General features: G+C 33.1%; 1 protein-coding gene across 5 annotated transcripts in view; it reads right to left on the bottom strand.

Moving 5' to 3' along the window:
- The window catches only part of LOC115881974 (syntaxin-binding protein 5), a 175133-nt gene that overhangs the window by 30394 nt on the left and 122098 nt on the right, over positions 1-22641 (bottom strand). For all 5 annotated transcript variants that reach the window (XM_030899733.1, XM_030899734.1, XM_030899738.1 and 2 more), the window contains exons 3-10: positions 8407-8604; positions 8146-8344; positions 6821-7025; positions 6675-6750; positions 5468-5619; positions 3306-3600; positions 1581-1818; positions 1392-1523 (exon numbers count right to left, since the gene is read on the bottom strand). In XM_030899733.1, coding sequence (XP_030755593.1) covers positions 1392-1523; positions 1581-1818; positions 3306-3600; positions 5468-5619; positions 6675-6750; positions 6821-7025; positions 8146-8344; positions 8407-8604 — 1495 coding nt within the window. The remainder of the gene's footprint in view (positions 1-1391; positions 1524-1580; positions 1819-3305; positions 3601-5467; positions 5620-6674; positions 6751-6820; positions 7026-8145; positions 8345-8406; positions 8605-22641) is intronic.

Genomic DNA, 22641 nt, shown 5'->3' with positions numbered 1-22641 from the left:
AGTAAAATTTAATGTTGTATCTAGACATTAAAAATTAAATTTAAAAATCATCATACTATTAATTTAAATATAATTATAAAAGTAAATAAAATGAGTATATCTAAAATAAGTTAACAATACATTTTGAAGATATAAATAAGGCCCACAAAAGGTACAAGTTGCGTTCTGTTCATTTTGAATTTAAAATGTTTACCAATTCACTTTGTAACCGTATAAAATACAATGCGGTACCTACTTTGTTTCCTGCCATGAAAAAAATAGAAGTTTCTCAAAAAAATTGTGGATTTATTAATTTGTGAAATTTGAATATTAATAAAATTTGCTACGCCCATTGATGGGCATAATTTGTACGTAGCCTCTTTATATTCAATAAATATTTTATTGGTATTTCTTTAATTCTTGTTTGTAACTCCTGGCATGTTTTTGTTAGTTGCATGTTTTTTAATTTTAATTGTCTATTCTCTACAGTGAAATATTTAATTGATTTTTTCATTTTTACTTGTCGAGAAGTATGCGTAAGACCCTGTCGTATTTTCTGAGAAATTTTTTGATACGTTTTAATCCGGCCCTGACTAGGAAACCATAATGGCTCCGTCAAGGTCAAATTTTATAGAAATTTTAAACAAAGGAATCTGAGCAGAGTTGGCGTGCCGATTGTTTTATGTGCCGTGGTAATATTTTATCTATTTTTGATAGATATAAGGCAATTTTAACAGTTGCTATGGAAAAAAAAGAAGTAGCCTTTTTTCTCGAAAATAAAGCCGCAAATGACCGACAAATCACAGTCTGGCTCGAAAATATTATAAAATAATACGGTCACTTTTTGTTTTGCGACTTTTTAATCTGTAAAGCAGGTCTCAAATAATATGTATCACCCAAATATATTATAAGAATATATTGCTAGTAAGGAACATAAATTGAAGCCAAATTTTTCAGATGATGTTATACAAAATCCACATAAGTCGGTCCTTTTCGTACAACAGCTTTGAACTACCCAAGCGTGAGAAATGCTTCGCGATTAGTTGATTTATTTCATACTAACCAATAGAAGTAGTTTTCTAAGTTTCTCTCTACCAAGTAGATCAATTTAGCGTTTGACTATTCGCGCCTTTACTTATAAATTTAAATTTAATCTCTGGCATATTTAAACAAAAACAAGAAACGGATAGATATGATGAATATCTAAAATAACAGGTTGAAATAATGCCATTACCCATAAAAAAAACAACATATTATACGTTATTAATATTTAAATTTTAAAATAGTGCGCGGGCAGGTGACAGCGTGCAGCGATGAAGTAGACAGATCATGTCAAAACCTGTTGAACCAAAAGGATAAACTTATGCAAGATTAATATAAGATAGTTAAGAGATATTTAATTCATAACTCACTTTTTTATTGTCTAAGTCCAACAAATCTAGCCTGTTTCCTGAGCCCGCACTTCCTGGTCCAGAAAACTGACAGTCCGGCGATATCTCGTCCTCAATAACCTCGTAAACTATCGGAATCTCTAGTACCATAACCTATAAAAGAGTAATAAACTTAAAAACATATTTTTCATACAAAAAAACCCTCCTTACTTCGTCGTTACTTTCTGTTTTCTTGTACGTGAAAAGAATAACATGACTAGAAGCTCCAGCTACACATAGTTTCCTGGATTCGGGGCAGAGGGATATTAGATATATCGCGAAAGGATCATCCTCGGCGTCCACAGAGCGCGTTTTCGGTTTTTCGAAAACCTTGGCCGTTTTTAACTTGTACAAAACTTGCAGCGTGCCAGCGCTGGCTTCCCAAAACTTAATACTACCATCTGCGTGCCTGGAAAAATAGATTATTTTGATTTCTTAAATTAAATTGCGATAAGCACCTTGTTGCTTACGAAATTTAAATATTTCAAATGTCCCAAATGATCTATAAACCCGTTTCTTTCTTCTACGTTTCAATAATAAGTAAATGGCAATTTTGCGCCTTCTGTTCCAATCCCACAGTCGAAATCGATATTCATAATCATTAAACAAATTTAAACTCATATTGTATACTATAAAATATAAAATAAATATTGTAAACACGAATAAAAAACAAATTAAGTTATCTCAGGTTATGATTTTTTTGGTAAGTTTCAGTGGAGTAAAAATTAAATGTCCCTAAAAATTCGCGACTGTATGAAATAGGTCCAAATTTTACGAATATTTTTTGGCGAATCGCTTTCCACAATTCGCGATTCGCGTGTACATGAAACAAGCACAGATTAGGTATCCTATAAGTATACAGATAAAAATCTTGTCCCTAATTCGTGGTACGAAAGTTGTTTTTTATGACGATGTGCAAACGAGTCAAATTTCCTGTGCGCAAAAATAAACTCGCGTAAAATAACAATAAACAGCGTAATAGAGAGATATCGCTAAACCGAATAGCGTGCATGGACGTTAATAAGGCCAGGTGTTATTTCCTTTACGTGAGGTGGTATTAACTCTCTTCATTTATAGTTACCGATCGGAAAGAATTCTGATCGCGTCGCGTCCGCTATTTAAACTTAACCTAACTTTGAATTTAAAACTTTGAAATTGTTTTGTTTACTAGGTATTTTAAAACTAAAGGGCTAAAGTGTTTATTTCCAGTGCTTTATTGTTCAACGTCTGCCAGTAAGTTTAGGGCAACAAGCAACAAATTCTCTTAGAAGGGCTAAGTCGTCATCTACTGTAAACCTAAGACTCTTTATAGGTTCTTTAGTATTGGAAGAGGTGGAATCCATATTTTGGGCCATATTTATTTAATTAAAACTAATCCCAGCTACTTAAATATCAAATTACCTAATAAAACTAAAGCAATAATTCAAAACAATTCAAACATAACCTAAAATAAAAGATCTCGCCGGCCGGCGACGGTTGTCAAATACCCGCACATGCCCATTTAAGCAATTTTTAAACGTTATCAGAGGTTATTTAGAAAGAGCGCTTGGTGTAATTGATCCGCAAATTACGTCAGGCGGTAACGTTATTAGCGGGTGTTGCGTTAAAAATTGACTCGCGCATATCGTAACCATGATGAGATACGCGTAAATACTGGATGACGCTATTCGGTTTTCCGATATCTCTCTAATAACTGTGCCGGTCAGGCGCTGTGCACAATTTTACAGGCCATAAGGGGGCGTGCTATGTGCGCAAACTAGTAACCTAACTAGTGCCCGATTCCGAAAATTGGAACCACGAAAAACAATAAAGAAAAAACAAAGATTATAATCTGTATAATCTGTGAAACAAGCTTTAGAAACCATTCTCTAAACAAGGGCATAATTTCCTTCTTACCCCGTAAGTATCACTTCGGCGTAGCTACACGCCTGCGCAGACCAGCTGCCTCCGTTGATCGGCCAGTCCATATCACTAAATCCCTGTCTTTTAAGAGCTCCCGCCCTACCCACTGAGTAGAACGCAGGGATCAAGTCGGCAGGGCAGTCCGCCAGGTAACTGACGCACGTCACTGGTGACTCGTGAATGTCCATGGGATAAGGGTTTTCTAAACAGGGGAATCCCGGAGTTTGGAGGTCCATAACGACCAGGTCGTTCTGGAGTAGGGCAATGATAGCGGTGGGTTCTTGAATATCTGAAATTATTATTTTAGTTTTTTTCTAATAAATGAATAAGAGTCACTTGTGTCCGACACCGTTACTGACTGTGTTGTTAATAATTCAACAGTGACGAAGAATAAGGAGACTAAAGAAAAAATTACGGATACACCCATTATTATCTGAGAGATATCAAAAAAGTGTATTTTATAATTTTGTTACTAATAATCTTGTAATTTACTGTCCCAAATAATTCGTTCTCCTTTCATGGAAGTTATAAAATCTTTGATACTACAACCAAGATTTCTTTCCATAATTAATATTTAAATAATAAAGAAACTCCCCACGAAAATAATAATACCAAACCGAAAACACGACATAAATGAAAACAATGTACAGGGTGGATCAAATTCGACGCTTTTAAATGGAAACACCCTTTTCTATAGGATATAGACGAAAACTAACATCGGTGTCTGGAGCTCAATTTTCATCAAAAACATGATGGTGAAAACCGCACATCAATATCTGTTACCGTTTCGGAGTTACGGGGTGTTTTTCAAAAATGTGCATTTTTAACAAATCGCTGTAACTTTTTTGCTGTGGAAAATTTTGTATTTCTATGAAAACATTTCCAAAGCACCTTTTTACGTAGAATTTAATGGTTTAAGTATAATTTTTTTAAAATTAATAATTTAAGAGTTATTGACAGAAAAAATGATTTTTTATTTGGGACACCCTCTATATTTTTAATTAACTGAAAAGAATTTAAAATTACCTTCCCAAAAATATAGCACACTTGATATTTTGTTATAATCCCTTTCGAAATACAGAATTTTTAAAAGTTCGCCACTTTTAACTAGTAGGCTTTGGACCCCTTATTGATGATATGCCCTTAATGGAACTCGAAAACATATTTTTCCAGCACGACGAGGCACCGCCTCTGAACACTGAAGTTATCAGCAAATTTTTGCAGCCAATTTCAAGAATAATTGAATAGCTAACCAAGATCCCAGCCGTTGGCCGTCGAGGCCGCCTGACTTAGTGCCCATGGATCTAATCCTATGGATATATTTGCCGAAGAATAAAGGTTCCTTATTTATTAGATATAGTTTAAATGTGATGATGTTGGTTAAATATATTTTAAATTGTTATAAAATTCTGCATCTCTCATAGCAAATATTATTTTCGTTTTAATTGATGCTCACAGCTAGAATTTTTTTGCATTACAGCCGGTGCCGTTCAAAGCCTACTTATTTAAAGTGGGCGAACTTTTATATACTCTATATCTCGAAGAGGAATCGAGCAAAATATCAAGTGTGTTATATTTTTGGAAAGGTAATTTTAAATTCTTTTCAATAAATTAAAAATATACAGGGTGTCCCATATAAAAAATCAAATTTTCTGTTGATAATTCTTAAATTATTAGTTTTAAAAAAATTAATCTTAAACCATTAAATTCTACGTAAAAAGGTGCTTTGGAAATGTTTCCATAAAAATACAAAATTTTCCACAGCAAAAAAGTTACAGCGATTTGTTAAAAATACATATTTTTTGAAAAACACCCCGTAACTCCGAAACGGTAACAGATATTAGTTTTTGTCTATCTCCTATAGAAAAGGGTGTTTCCATTTAAAAGCGTCGAATTTGACCCACCCTGTACAGCTAAAACTACAACTGCGTCCGGGCCTGTGGCAAGAACGAGACACTATACAGTGACTGCTACGCTACTAAAAGCAGTGTAGTCCCCAGAGTGGTTCGTCTGTATACGTAAAGTTTAAACAACGCTTTGCTAAATCTGAAGACCGGTATTGGACACAAGTGGCTTCCTGTGAACGAGCTCTAAATCTCAACATCTACAACGTAACTGTATCCTTATAGACATTAGATATAATTTAAAAAAATTACCACTAATGTAGGGTGATTCGCACACAGTGACGAAATCGATGACGTTGTGCTCCATTTCGAGTACTGTGGTAGTTTTGTTATGTACAACTGTAATACTGGGCGTTCGAGCTTGGTCGTAGGGCATGCCTCCAGAAAATATCACAAATGATTCACTAAAACGAATAGAAACAAAAAAGTTTAAAACACTTTAAATCAAAGTATTTTGCATTTTCAAAACTTTATTAAAAATTGATTTATCTATTCATCTTTATAGCTTTCTATATTGAATCATATTTTTAAGGATTTTAAAACACCAACAACTTTCGAATAACTTTAGACAAACTAATTTAAAAATTTTTAAAAGTGGTATTGTAAAATCATATCCAATTCATTAGACAGCCAGTCGATATGCGATCATTTACTTGAAACTCTGCATCATTGTAATTTCCAGCTTATTGAATTATTTCCAATTATGGTATAGCGTTTCCCTCACATATTTAGAAACTCTCTTCGTAGTTAGGCCCATTGTTGTCTATTCGGGGAGAAGTTATCCCTGATAATTGCCTAACATCATGGTCCCATCTCAGCTTTGCTCTTCTTCTAGGTCTCTTATTTCCTCGTGAGTACCAAGCTGTAATTTTGGTGGTTCATCTGTTGTCAGTCCTTCTTGCCAGATATCCTGCCCATTACTACTTGAGGGATTTGATTCTGTGGATGACATCTATTACCTGAGTCTTTTGTAGTATCCACTCTATCTTTTTATGGTCTTTTTTTATTATTCGCAGTATATCACGTTTCATTGAGCGTTGTGCGACCTACAGTTTCCTTATAATGTCACGGGTCAGGTTATGACAGGTAATACACATTGATCGAATGTTTTCTTCTTTAGGTAAAGTGTGATTTAAATATGATTGTGTTTCTTTTATATGTACTCCATGCTAACTTAGTTCTTCTGTTGATTTTTGGTAGCAGAGATCCTGAGAGGTGTATTACTTGTCCTAAAACTCTCAACTTGGTCTTTGCATACTTACCTAAATATTCGCTTATCTTATGTTATGTAACAGTCATTTTATGAGCTCCATTGAAGCTCCGTTTATAAAAAAAATATTGAGTCTGGTGCTCTACAACCTGAGTTATAAAGCCGACTGGCTGTCTAGTGAATATGCTGTGGTTACAACAAAAGGTTAATATTACATATAGGTAAAATAATATAACTGAACTTACTTACCCTGTCTTGCTACTCTTCCACTCGACTTTATTGATTGTTTTACATTGTTCCGGTTTACCATCTTTATTTAATTTAGCTGTGAACAGGACATGACATTTTTAGAGACTTTTTTAGGAAAGTCTAGAACAAATAAGAGACACACTTACCGTGTGGTTGCGAAACGTGCACAGATTTTTGATTATTTCGAATGTTCCACGTGGTCAGGGTGCCATCTGTGTGGGAACACATGAACTGTTTACCCTCGTAGTGCCACGCGATCGACCTCAGTTCGGCAGTCTGCCATCGCATGTCGGACATTTTGCTTCTGAGATCCCATAGTACTACTTGGCCTGATTCGTAACCTATTAACAGCTGTAAAAAATGTCAATATACTTAGATTAACATAAAAGAGTGATACAACAGTAGTCAAATAATGTCTATACCTATATGGCGGATTCATCTCTCCAAAAAAATCCTTTATGGGCATTTCGGCACTGCACTGCAAGAAAAATCTACAAAATAAAATAGTTATTTTTTGTAAATACTTCTGCGTTAAACCTAAACGGACACTGCTTGTCAAAAGTTATGTTTACAGTAATACAAATTTGCCGAACAAAGAAAAAAATGCTTAACGTTTCGGAAAGTTTACGGAAAGTTTTTCGGAACGTTCTCTTTTTTTCAAGAAAGTCAACGGTTTCTTGTAGGCCTATCTGGTTTAAAAAAGTAAAGTGTTCTCGAATAGTTGAATTTAAATATTTTAAATATTTTTCTTCTTTATTCTTTGTATTTTTTTGCTTCCGACGACGGAAAGAGATAACTTTCCGAAACGTTAAGCATTTTTTTCTTTGTTAGACAAATTTGTATTACTGTAAACATAACTTCTGACAAGCAGTGTCCGTTTAGGTTTAACGCAGAAGTGTTTACAAAAAAAAACTATTTTATTTTGTAGATTTTTCTTGTAGTGCAGTGGCGAAATACCCATAAAGGATTTTTTTTGGAGAGTAGACAAATAATTTTCGCGTCGATATTTCAGTGAAAATTCGATATCAGTATGACTCCTAATTGTAGAGGACGCCACCTACATAGTTTTAACTGTTGTGAAGAGTTACAACTTTTCTCCTGTATACTTGTACCGTATGATCGAAAAAAAACGGCGTCCAGTTGGCTGGGAAATGACGATCAATGACATTTCCCATATAAATTTACATATAAAATGACAGCGATCTTCATTTCATAGCCATCGTTAACGCCGTTTTTTCTCGATCATACGGTATTTCATTACTGTATGAACACGAATACATGTAATTATTGATAAAAATTAAACATGTTCACTAGACGGAAAATTTATGAAAACCTTTGCGAGAAAAACATTATTACTCTTCAAAACAGTAAAAATATAAAAAAGTAGATGTCATACCGACATCCAATTTCTCATTTTTTCTAACATCAAATTTTCCCAGTTACAATTCGGACCACCCTGTATATTACTTACTTTGCTGGCGTCTAAAGGATTGTCACTAAGATGTACTATACATCCGGGATGAGTTTTTCTAGTTAATTCTATTGCTTTGTTCCAATTAATCACGTAGCCAGACAGCGAGAAATTTTCTATTTGTACTATGTGAACGTTCCCTTTCTCTGTACCAATGTACAGCCATTTTGACTGTAAAGGAAGGTGCATACAGGTTATCCTGAAGAAAAAAAAACATAAATATCAGTAATTATATCAGTCTAAATAATGTCTAAAACTCACTTTTCTTTTTGAAACTTTAAACTCTGTACTATTTGGGGTACTTTTTGCCGAAAGTTCCACAGATGTAGGGTGTCGTCCGCAGTGGCAGTTATCAGGGCCCCCTCGTTGACCAGGAACTGCAGGTGTAGTACCGCGGCAGATCCTGGGGGGCCCTCCATGTCGTGCCTCACGTGGACGTCCACGCCAGGTTGGCCCAAACTAAATCATCTTGTTAAGGAAAATTGGGACAAAGTAAAATAAAAATTAACAATAACCTGAAGCAAAATTATAGTACCAAAGAAATATAAGCTTTACATATAATCGTTGATTGAAAGAATTAAGAAGGTACGCAACCTAATGGGCGAATTCGTGACAAGGCTGATTTAATTTCCCCTCACGTCTCAAGTGCTGTACGGTGGAGACACCAATCGTTCTGCGGTCAACGCATAAAACATTTCTTTTCTCTAATTCGGCCAGCGAAGTCATATCGGAGACGGTGTGGATCTGAAAGCGACAGTGTTGCCATATTAAAATGTCTAATATCTGTAATACGTTTGACGAAAATATCTTTGGATGAAAAATCCGCGTTTATGTATTGAAAATTTATTCGTGTTAAACATAGAATAAACAACAAAAATAAAAATTCTTTTACAGGTACTGAATATGTCGTATGATCGAAAAAAAGTCGTTTAGTTGGCTTGGAAATGACGATTATTGACATCTACCATAATATTTTACATATGAAATAACAGCGATCTTCATTTCCAAGCCCACTCTGGTGCCGTTCTTTGTTTAATCGTATAAAATTATATTAAATTGTTTAATGATAGAAAATCCGTATTATTAACGTACTGTACCCAAAATCCGTAAAACTACGGATTAATAAGTAGCTCTGGCAATTTTATATGTAAAGTTATATCGGGAATATACAGGGTTGTTCACCACATACGACATGGAGTATTATAGCTAAACGATTAGATTTTTACAAATTGTAAGTTTTGGGTTCGTTGAAGGACTATTAGAGCTACAATTTAAAAATATTTTTACAAAATACAGAGTGTCCCAAATAAGTAAAAAATATCAAAGTTGTATTTTTTTAAATGGAACACACCTGTATATTATTACATTTTTAGTTTCTGCGATTAAAATAAAGGTAAATTTGATTAAGGTTTATCACACTTAAACCTTACCGTTTTTGAAATATTTTCAATTTTGTGAAATTGCAGTAAAAATTTTAAGGCTTCATTTCTCCAAGGGTATCAAAGTTTTTAATACTAAATATTTACTGAAGTTTAACTATTGATCAGTTATTGTGTTGCAATAATAGAAATAATACTACCTCATACTGAGTGTCTATAAATTTATTTTAAATAATATCTAGCTTTAAACGGCAATAACTTGTTTAATTTAAATGGAACACCCTGTATATTTTAGGAGAATCAGATGCACAATTTAATTGTCCATCAAATTGTATTATACCGTTTTTTACCTACCTCTTGAAGTTTCCGTAGAAAATGCATTTTCTTGTAATTTAGACCTCATTTATCAATATACCCATGGAATATTGACATTTTAGATTGTTTTTAAAGCAACAAATGTACAAAATGTGCAGATGCTAAAAGCGATAATATTACCAGCCTATTTGTATACAAAAACAAAACTATTTAAATCTTTATAAAAAAGTATACCATTAATTAAATATAACACCATTATTTCCGCCCAAATATTAATTAATTACAATTGTGTTAGTTAATAAATTATTCTAAATAAATGTGGATTTGGAATCAGAAATCAATATAATAATAAGTTATGAAAATGAACGTTTCTGTTGTTATAAATAAGCATTCGTCAAAAAATGAAATAACATTTTTAAGGTGTTACTTTTTACCGCACTATCTAATGCACATACAAAATTCAGTTTTTTAGTATTTGGAGCAATTATTATTAATCCACGCAAACAGTCAATTAATGTAGTTTGAATATACTCGAATCATATTAATTGGTCCTCTTTTACAAATATTTAAACAATTTTTTTTATTTTTAATGACATAAACGAACTATATCGACAATATTAGTATCTGTACCCTTTAAAAATTTGTTACATCTTTAAAAAAAAATCTAAAATGTCAATATTCCATGGCTATATTGATAATTGAGGTCTAAATTATAAGAAAATGCATTTTCTACGAAAACCTGAAGACATAGGTAAAAAATGATATAATGCTATTTGATAGACAATTAAATTGTGCATCCGATTCTCATAAAATATACAGGGTGTTCCATTTAAATTAAAGAAGTTATTGCCGTTTAAAGCTAGTTATTATTTAAAATAAATTTTTAGACACTCTGTATAAGGTAATATAATTTTTATTATTGCAACACAAAATTTAGTAAATAGAAATACTTCAGTACAATATTTGGTTTTAAAAACTTAAATACGCCTAGAGAAATAAAGCATTAAAATTATTACTGTATTTTGACAAAAACCTAAATATTTCAAAAACTATAACATTAAAATGCGGTAAACCTTAATCAAATTTACCTTTATTTTAATCGTAGAAACTAAAAATGTAATAATGTACAGGGTGTTACGTTTAAAAAAATACAACTTTGATATTTTTTACTTATTTGGGACACTCTGTATCTTGTAAAAATATTTTTAAATTGTAGCTCTAATAGTCCTTCAACGAACCCAAAACTTGCAATTTGCAAAAATCTAATCGTTTAACTACAATACTCCGTGTCGTATGTGGTGAACAACCCTGTATATATGTTCATTTCCAAGCCAACTGGACGCCGTTTTTTTTTCGATCATACCGTATAAAAATGTCGAAATAAATATAACAAATATTGTAAATTCCTAGACATTCCACACGTGCACCACATGCAAAATTAAAATACCAATTTCCATATCCACGTCCCGCCAGAAGAAAAAAAAGCGCGGCGCAAACTTCTAACTTTTAATACGGCCTTTTCTTCTCCACGTCCCTCCTTATTTTCCTCCAACCTTCAGAGCTCCCTCCCTCCAGGGACGTCCTTCCTCCTCCGCATCATTCCTCACCCTTCCAGGGCGCCACTAACCGAACTTGAAATATAACAAGGCCTAACCCATGAATATTTAAAGGGAGAACGAACGTAGCTGAAACAAGACCTCAACAAGTTGTCGAAAGTGCTGCTCTGCTTCAAGAAGATGGAAGAAGAAAAAACTGAGAGTGCCTGAGACCGAGTTTCACGGTTGACGGATCGCGTAAAGGTGGGAAAATGAAAAGCTGCACGGAGACGGATTGCTTATGTCAGGAATAAGTTGAAAAAATGACAGAATTATTTTTATTTTTTATTTGGATTTTTCTCTTCTAAATACAACATTTTTTTATTTTGATACAGCTTTAGGATTAGAAATTACTTTCCTTCGTAGCCATAAAATATTTTTATTTTCCGTCCATAATATTTTTGAATACGATAACTCTTTTATTTTGATTCAGTTCTCGAGTGCATCTTCCACAAAAAAAAACTATGCTGAAATATTTTGAGAAACATTTTTAAAGAAATATTTAGTTAAAGGCAAAATTTCGGTATATAAAAATCTAGAAATAAGCATAAAAAATATTCTAAATTCTAGACATTCCATACGTGCAGCACCACATTCAAAATTAAAATATCAATTACCATAGAAATGATTTTCTTTTTTAGCCGAAAAATATTAATATGTTCTGTATATTGTCGTAGTTATGTAATAAACATTTCGCATCTTTCTCTCTCAGATTTACAAAATTCCCACAGCGATTCACTCCTAAACTTATGTAAATACTGACCCAAGACTCTCTGTTGTCCACAGCGTATAACAAGAGTTCAAATACTACTAAAAAATAATAAATATCATGCATTCTCTTTAATAATATGATTTTCTTACAATCGATTTTAGAGAGTTTATTATTCGATATTTTTACAACTCTAAAAACATTCGTTAGTGCTAGTATAAATCATACGCCGTAAGTTTGCTATAAAGAGACTCAAATAAAATAAAATAAAATATAACAGAAATATTTTCCGTTTCATTAAAAAAGGATTTATTTAATAGTACCAAGAATTCTACAGTTTTCGTTCTCCTTACTTTAATATACATACTTTTCCCAAAGAATTTTCTAAGGCAAACTTTAGAAATATTCGCCAAGGAAGTTATAAATTTCCCGAGCAAGAAACTAGAACAATTTATTATCGCAAGCAGAGCTTCTAAATCATTTTGTTTTTGCTTGAATATAAATATCTCCTTCCTTTCTATCCAGTGCTTTCTATGCAGTTGCTCAAAAATAATTGACATATCTACCTGTACAAGAAAAACAATGTAACTATGATCCCTTCCCCGACACAAAGGTACATTGTGAGACAGGAAATTGTAGAGAGAAACAAGCCCTATAACATAGGATACAACATTTTAACGAACAGTGCTTTCCAAAAAATCAATAAAATGAAAAATATACGAAATAATATACATGTACTGATTTCTTTCGAAAATCGACAACTATGAAACTATGATCCCTTCCCCGACACAAACGGTACATTGTGAGACAGGAAATTGTAGAGAGAAACAAGCCCTACAATGTATATGAAACTAAATATTTCAAATTCATTCCGACAAAAAAATGGCCGACAACAAATAATTTGATTAAAACGGGCTACAGTCCGAAGCTGTCAGAAAAAAAACAGATAAAATTCGATTAGGCTCGGACACGAGGGGTAGCAATTAGTTTTCAATTTGGGCGCGCCAAAAACAGAATATTAAATAAAATTGGGACGGCTATGCGGACATCTAACCAGAGGCAAAGGCTGTAATAATTCAACGCGCGTATAATCTATCAGACGGACGTCAAATCCCTATAAATTATGAATTAGGGCATCGGAGAATGTGAAGAATTATTATGTTTTATTCATTAGCGAGTGTTACACAAGTATTCACTGAAAACTAAAGGGAATGATAAATGGGAAAAAATGAAGAAATTATGTTTTACCTGTTTTCATTCTTTAAAAAAATACCAGTTTGAATTTTATTAAAAATAATTAAATTGTAATAATTTTTTTTCTGTATTATTTTAGTATTGTTGTTGGAATACCAAATGTCATAAGCCATGATGCATTTTAAGACATTATCTTTATCTCTGTACAATATATATTGTTTTATATATTTTCATTTTATTGATTTTATGCAAAGCACTGTTCATTAAAATGTTGTATCCTATGCAGGGGCGCAACTAGACATATACTTTTAGGGGGGCTCAAGTCTTTTGGGGGGGCTTAGGTCACTATAAGATAAGATTCATGTGAGGTTAAAACCAATTTTATATGATACGCACTGGTCATCTGGGGGGGCTAAACCCCCCTGTCCACCCCCTAGTTACATCCATCGTTCCATTTGAAAAAAAATTGAGATATGATTAAAAATACGATTTGGGCATTTTTTAACTAATGTACCGTTTGTGTCCGGAAGGGTTCATAGTTTCATAGTTGTCGATTTTCGAAAGAAATCAGTACATGTATATTATTTCGTATACTTTTCATTTTATTGATTTTATGGAAAGCACTGTTCATTAAAATGTTGTATCCTATGTTATAGGGCTTGTTTCTCTCGACAATTTCCCGTTTCGCAATGTACCGTTTGTGTCCGGGAAGAGTTCATAGTTTCATAGTTGTCGATTTTCGAAAGAAATCAGTACATGTATATTATTTCGTATATTTTTCATTTTATTGATTTTATGGGAAGCACTGTTCGTTAAAATGTTGTATCCTATGTTATAGGGTTTGTTTCTCTCTACAATTTCCTGTCTCACAATGTACCGTTTGTGTCCGGGAAGGGTTCATAGTTTCATAGTTGTCGATTTTCGAAAGAAATCAGTACATGTATATTATTTCGTATACTTTTCATTTTATTGATTTTATGGAAAGCACTGTTCATTAAAATGTTGTATCCTATGTTATAGGGCTTGTTTCTCTCGACAATTTCCCGTTTCGCAATGTACCGTTTGTGTCCGGGAAGAGTTCATAGTTTCATAGTTGTTGATTTTCGAAAGAAATCAGTACATGTATATTATTTCGTATATTTTTCATTTTATTGATTTTATGGGAAGCACTGTTCGTTAAAATGTTGTATCCTATGTTATAGGGCTTGTTTCTCTCTACAATTTCCTGTTTCACAATGTACCGTTTGTGTCCGGGAAGGGTTCCTAGTTTCATAGTTGTCGATTTTCGAAAGAAATCAGTACATGTATATTATTTCGTATATTTTTCATTTTATTGATTTTATGGAAAGCACTGTTCATCTTTTTATGGAAAGCACTTCAATCACTGTTTCCAAGGCTCCTTGATTAAAAATTAGTGTTTTTAACACACTCTAGATTGAAATTTAAACTACGATTTGTTTTAAACAAAAACGTCAAAAGTTTACATATAATATGTCATTCTATTTAGAGTGCCATTTTCTATTGAATAAAGTAAAAAAATACCGAGGGTGCCATTTAAAAATCACAAGTTATCATCATTACCGGCGAAATAGGAAGTGACTAAAAACAATTGAACACGTCAATCAATCCTAATTTGTGTCATATACTAACATACCAAACCTCGTTATTTTATCTGAAAAAATAAAAAAGTTATAGGGGTGAGCCAATTTTGAGACGCACCCGGTAGAATTTAATAAAGATTTGAACGCTATCCAAAATCGCTTATCGAAAATTTTAACGACGAGGTTTTCTAGTTCGAACCTGTGATGCTACGAGCTGCTGTTTGCTCGCGTAATTGAAATTATAACTTTATTTGGTTTAGTCAGAGCGACTACATAGAGGCTGCAAACAGCGCTTTGAAGCGACAAGCTTATAAAATTAATGAGGACGAGTAACAAGTTAATATGTCGTCGTTTCTGATATTAAACGAGAATTTTCGGCGTCATTATATGACCGTAGATATCGTTGTATAATCACGGGATATACCAAACGAGCTAGAAAGTTGCTTTTTAACAGCCATAATTGGGAGCTGTTATTCCGAAACTTTGAGCGTATTGTTGATTAGTCTCACTTAGAGGGCTCTAGTTCTAAAGGGATTCTTAGAGAAACACATTTGCTAATCTTTTACTGATGTTCTCAACTCTAAAAGCCTACACAGATACTCAGTTCTGTAGCACAGGCAAACTATGCAGGCAAATAATTAGCTTTAGGCACAGTGGTTGTGGTAATCACACACTAAATTTGACGTTTAGACTATACACATATTTTTGACAGGCAGTTTTTTTCGTCCAAAAATTTTAAATATTTTTTTTTCTCAAAAACGGTTAATGTTAGGTATAGAGTGTTTGATACCAAAATTCATAAAATTTTACAGAAAATTTAAGTATGTAATAAAAAACGGGGGGAAACCTATTTAAAATAAGAAAGTTGTCGTCAACTTCCAGTATTTCCGGAAGTGCTGCCATATTGAAAATATTTTTAATCGATAGATCTTGTTGTAAAACAATGATGTGCAAAAAATCCCCGATCTAGATATTGTGGTTCTCTAGAAACTTCTATGCACGCTCAGCCTGGGACACCCTGTATATAAGGCAATTTTAAGAGTTGCTATGGAAAAAAAATACATTTTTAAGTCAATGATATCTAATAATAGTCTCCTCGGTCTATGCGAAAAAACTGAGCGTCTGAGAGGGCCTTATGTCTGTACAATTTTACAGACGCCAGCCCAAATTAGCAGATATACAGATATATGAATAATCACAAAAGACACGTCTCTGGGTAGGATATTCGCGATCGACTTTTTCTGGACTAATCTCTCCAGCGCTCGTCGATAAATCACAGGGAATTGAAATTGAAAATGCCTTTCGCCCCGTTAGAAACAGATAAATGTGTGTTTTGATTACGGAGCCGCGTGTGTGTATTGAATTTAATTACATTCCCATTTGTGTGCCAAAGCCCGATACGTAGAGACGGACGCTTAAATTGCTTTTCAGATATCGATAATTTCTCTATAAATATTCACCCTATTAGTGCGCCCAGAGGAGATAAATTCAATGCGTAGATTTATCAATATTTTTACAAGATTTTATTAATTCCTGTATACAGGGAGATTCCTCACGTAAAAATGATATTTATTTTTCATATCAACATAGGTCCGATTCTGCTTTGTTTCGTAGCTACAAGGGGTTAAAATCTTAATAATCTTTCAATTTATTATAATGTTCTTCCAAGTACTTTTAGTGATTCGAATGAAATTTTGAGGTTAAAAGTTACTATAAGTGCTACATATTTTAATCGGCAAAATAAAAACACTAAATCACCACAATACACCAAAACACTTTTACTTTTACACTGGACGCGCGTTTCGCTAACCATGTTAGCATCATCAGCAGATGATTATAAACTAAAGTACAATCTACAAGTTGAGCGTTTATATACTCGCTCAGTGGGCACCGAGTGGGCGTGGCAAAATCTAGCCAACCGAGTCAGAGCCAACTGAGCGTAACAGTTAGATTTCCGCCACTAGAGTAGTAGGAACAAAGAACTTGAAGGAATTGGACCGTTGACTCTGTTCATACTATCTTTACATTTATTAATTCTGATGCTTTCATATGCATCTAATTGCCTGTAATTTGAGACTTGTTTAATTAATTTTAAATTATTAAGATCTATACAATGTTCATTATCAACAATATGTTCGGCAACGCAAGATTTATCCGGTCTACCATATCCTTATCTGAGCTAAATGTTCTTTAAATCTAGTTAATATTGATCTTCTAGTTTGCCCAACATATTTCTGATTACAATCTTTACAAGAAATTTCATAAATACCCGACCATCATTAATGATTTCTGAAAATTCGACTTTTCAAGTGGAGAAAGATACGTCTAAATATTTTTCGATACCGTTTGATAGAGAGTTAGCCCGTGGTCTAAAAGGAATTTTTAAGAATGTCAGTTATAAACTTGTGTATAGTGCTAATAATAAATTACAACAATTATTAGGTAATCCAAAAGATAAAACACCTCCAATGGAAAGGTCGGGTATTTATGAAATTTCTTGTAAAGATTGTAATCAGAAATATCTTGGGCAAACTAGAAGATCAATATTAACTAGATTTAAAGAACATTTAGCTCAGATAAGATATGGTAGACCGGATAAATCTTGCGTTGCCGAACATATTGTTGATAATGAACATTGTATAGATCTTAATAATTTAAAATTAATTAAACAAGTCTCAAATTACAGGCAATTAGATGCATATGAAAGCATCAGAATTAATAAATGTAAAGATAGTATGAACAGAGTCAACGGTCCAATTCCTTCAAGTTCTTTGTTCCTACTACTCTAGTGGCGGAAATCTAACTGTTACGCTCAGTTGGCTCTGACTCGGTTGGCTAGATTTTGCCACGCCCACTCGGTGCCCACTGAGCGAGTATATAAACGCTCAACTTGTAGATTGTACTTTAGTTTATAATCATCTGCTGATGATGCTAACATGGTTAGCGAAACGCGCGTCCAGTGTAAAAGTAAAAGTGTTTTGGTGTATTGTGGTGATTTAGTGTTTTTATTTTGCTGTGTAACACCAAAGGTTCCAACCCTCAACTGTAATAACATATTTTAATGCTAAAAAAATGTCGTGCATATATGGTTTAAAAAAATGAAATAGGAGGTTATATTTCTCTTTTCACAGTTAAATAGAGCACAACATTTCCGAAATATTAGTGCAAACTGCAACTTTCTATCTTCTCTCTAAAGGGAGATGTTTAGAAAATAAATCATACTAGGCTGTCGCCTAGGATTATAAAGTCTAAAAATTATAGTAGTAGGCTAGAAAACAACAAGAGGTAAATTGGTTACGTCAAAATATCAAAACATATATTTTAATTTTATTTTAATACCATTTAATTGTTATTTATCCATTTTCGTTCTTCATTTGACCACATAAATTAAAACCCAGGCATATTGAATCCGATGAGCTAGCTGGCCATGGAAATATATCGTTCCAGCGTCTCTATCTAGTAAAGTAAGTGGTATCCAAGAAGCCCCACATATTCATAGTAAAATAAGCGGCACAACTGCACCAACTGCATCCACTACACCATTGCAACAAATGCAATTTCATCATGATGGATCCCCTAACAAAATTGGGAATTTATCTCTTAGATTTCATTCAGATAATTAAAAAAGTCCAATCATTCGCCATCCTAGAATTCCTGTCTAAACATTTACGGACCAACGGTCTTGGTGCTGAACTACTTGCATCAAGGGTAGATTTGGACCAATAGTGAATATTGCATATCGCTAAGATTCGCACTTTCGGTGCTATATGAAAAATGACCCAGACATAAACTTTATAATATAATAATAAATAATACAAACAACAGATAAAATAAGAAAACAAGTGAAATCAAGGACAAACTTGGATTAATAACTAAATGACGTAACATGAAATAAACCGCTACATTTCGGTCATACGAAATTCGGCTGTTTTTTGTTAAAAGTAATATGGGGGCATAAAATTCCTAGAAATTTTAATAAAATTGTCCGACTTTCGGACATTTTAATCTCAGAGCTACCTACGTATAATTAAAAAAGAAATTCGTAAAAATTATATGAATGAACGATAATATTACATAAACATGTTTAAAAATTTATGGCGTCATTTTTTTAAGAAAACGCCCGAAATTCGGATGCATTAAAACTGACCTTAAACATTTTGATATTTTGACGTAACCAATGTACCTCTTTTTGTTTCCTAGCCTATTACTATAATTTTTAGACCTTATAATCCTAGGCGACAGCCTAAAATTAATTTCCTTCCTTAAAAAAGATTAATTTTCTAAATATCTCCGGTTGGAGAGAAGATAGAAAGTTGCGGTTTGCGCTAATATTTTCGAAAGTTTGTGCTCTATTTAACTGTGAAAAGATAAATATAGCCTCCTATTTATTCTTTTATGCAAAAGCGCAATATCTGTTATGATGTCAAACAGCGCCCTCTAGCTACCACGAAAAAAATTATGGAAATAAAATTTATACTGGAGATCATTAAGGAAAAAAAGCCCTTTTAAACGAGCTCTAGTTTGTTTAAATCGGCTAACCTAAACCAAAGTTATCCTTATTTTAATAAAAGCAAGTTTAACCTTCCCCCACTACTTTATTTTATGAGATAGAGCAAAATACTCTATATCAAAAAAATTACAAATTTCTCGACGATTACAATAGTAATATTTAAAATACCTGTTCACCTGCATATTTTTGAGAAAAACCTTGTTTTCTGATTGGCTATCAGAGAAACGCCCTCTGGCGGACATTTTTCGAACTTGAAAATAATTTCCAGCGATTTCTCTTGGTCGATTTACTTCGAATTTTTTTCTCAAAGTTATACAATAAGTAGTTTCTGAGATACAGCCGGCATCCACTCTTAATTCGCCACCCGGTACAGTGTTTTATTTTTAGGAAACTAAAATAGAAAACACGACACCGAATAAAAAAATCGTCACGTTCGAAATTCGCTTTTAAAAGTAGAAACAAAATCGTTTTAAAGAGAAAGACAAGAAAGGGAAAACCTAAATTTCCCTTAAGGCATTCACTTTTTCCATTTTTTTGCGGGCGACGAGCCACTGAATTTTTATAATGCGTAAGGGACTTTTTGTGTTTCCATTCGAAAAATTTTCGTGCGACAGCAGACAAGAAAATACGACAAGCAGAAACGTTTCCTGAATGAACAAAACATAGGATTTTATTAGAAAAAAAACTTTTGTTTTTCTCTATTTTTTTTCTAACAAATTCACCCTACTAATGTCTTCGAAGATAATATGGATATCAATATATTCCAGAAAATATATTTATTTAGAGCTTTGAATAAGAAGACTAAGGAAGGAGCATATCAAACATCTTAGGTCCACCGCGATGGGACTCAAATATGGCCGACTTAAATTCCGGTTTATCAGTGCCGTTCTAATTTTATTTAAAAAATGTAACACTATGATGTAGGGTAGACGTGGGGTAGACTCAATATTTTTTTTTATTTTACGTTGTGAATAAATGTTGGTAGTTATTAAAATTGTTATAAAAACATATTATTATATTAAAAATAGATAAATTTTAATAATTATTTATTAACACAAACATCCGACACGCTACTAAAGCAGGTAAGTCAAATTGACGTATCTAAATTGTTTGACATCTAGTCTTTGACAAGTAGTAAATAAAAGCAAAAATGCAAGAAAAAATATATAATTAGTTAATTTAAGTGAATTTCATAAATGATCGGTTTACTACACGTATGTTATTATATAGTCACTTACTAGCGAAAAGTTGTTCCATTATTTCACTCGATTTTTACCGAGATCTACCGCACGCTACACATCCAATTATTTTAGAGTCTTTTTCGAAAGATCGCGATAGTGTCACTGCTAATTTAAGTTCTGCCACAATTTCCATCTAGATTTACTACCTTTATACAACTATCAGTAGTAGAATAAATAACATAAAATAAGCTCCGTAAAGACTGACAAATCCACAAAATTTAAAATCAAATTCAAATGTGTCAAATGAATCGTCAAACAGAACTGTCAAGGATCCCCACCCTAAAGTTCTTTTTCCGCCCACCATGCACGAATACATGGATAGCATTATGCTCCTTCCTTAGTCTTCTTATTCAAAGATTTAGAGACAGTTTTAGTTTGGCCTAGAACATACTAAAAAATTCTCTCGTTATTAGGAACTTTGCAATTTTTTTTTACTAGTATGGCCTGACTAATATGTATATTACAGTTGAGACCAACCCAAACATTAACATGTTAATGTCGACATTAACCGGACATCGGACTTTAACCGTAACATATACATAGTATTCAAATATTTTTTTTATAGAAAATGCACTCCAAAACTGGGACAAAATAAAGCAGCAATCATACTCAAAAATATTATGAAGAATGTACGGAAAATAAAAATATATTATGGCTAAGATAGAAAGTAATTTCTAACCCTAAACTGTATCAAAATAATAAAAAAATGTTACTTATATAATAAATTCCAAAAAACAAGATAAAAAAAACACAAAATAAGAGTATAAAATAAAAAATAAAAATAATATAAAACAAAAAAATAGAAATAAAAATATATAAATAAAATTAATAAACAAAAAATTAAATTTTACTTGAGCTACAGAAAAGAGTCAACCATAACGAACCAAAAACAGTTAAAAACTTTATAAGTCCCTTGGGTGATTGCAGACGCTTTTATTTGTCCTAGTCGCGAGTCCCTTTTTCGGTTTTTAGGGTTTTATCGAAGGGCTAGGGACCAAGAGTAGGTAGGATTTGGAAGACCCTTTTACTGTCAAATTGTTAACTTGACTTTAGAGTCCCAATAGACCCTATAGGGATTGGGACAGCAAACTATATAATATGCAGGACGCTAACTATGTCGATTTTGGGAGGTTGAGGATAAAATTTCGGTTGACGTAGGGGATGTCTGTTTTTGGCAAGGTTTGCAAAAAGAGAAATCGATAATCCCTTTTTGTTTTCAGTTTATTATGAAAGGATAAGTATATAAATACAGTAGCGTTCTTTTTGTTATATGGTTTATTTCGTGACAAAACGTAAATATTTTTTTTGGCAAATAAAACAGATATAAAAGAAATAACAGTATTACCAATACACAGCTCGGGATCTCTGCTACCAGAAATCAACAGAAGAATTAAGTTAGCATGCACAGAGCATCCACCCCAGAGTCAAATCCCTTAAATGCCAATGGACAGGACACCTGGAAAGAAGAACAGACGACAGGTGGGCCACAAAAATTACAGCATGATACACACGAGAAATTAAGAGACTGAGAAGACCAAATCTGAGATGGGACCATGATATTAGGAAATTAGCAGGTATAACTTGGTATAACAGGGTCAGGTGCCCTTGCATCTTCTCTCAAGAGAAAGAGAACGACTCTTTCTCAAGGGTAAAGTACAAACCAGGGCAAGCAGAGAGATGGAGAGAAACCGCTCAGTGCAGCAGTAGCAGGCAGTATGGGAAGTATCGCAAAAAGGAAGATGGACATATAAGCTCATCCCAAATATAAATATGTGGATTAAAAGAAAGCATGGAGAGGTACACTTCTATCTTACTCAGATATTGAGTGGTCACGGAAATTTTGGGAGTTACCTGTGTAAAATTGGAAAGAGGGAAGTCGCGGAATGCCGATACTGTGCTGAACCCAATGATACTCCAGAACACACAATGTTTGCTTGTCCAAGATGGGAACA

This window comes from Sitophilus oryzae, unplaced genomic scaffold, assembly GCF_002938485.1.
Source record: "Sitophilus oryzae breed Bouriz unplaced genomic scaffold, Soryzae_2.0 scaffold_1745_pilon_pilon, whole genome shotgun sequence".
Lineage (NCBI taxonomy): Eukaryota > Metazoa > Arthropoda > Insecta > Coleoptera > Curculionidae > Sitophilus > Sitophilus oryzae.
The sequence above is the reverse complement of the archived record's forward strand: the minus strand, read 5'-3'. Positions and strand labels throughout refer to the sequence as shown.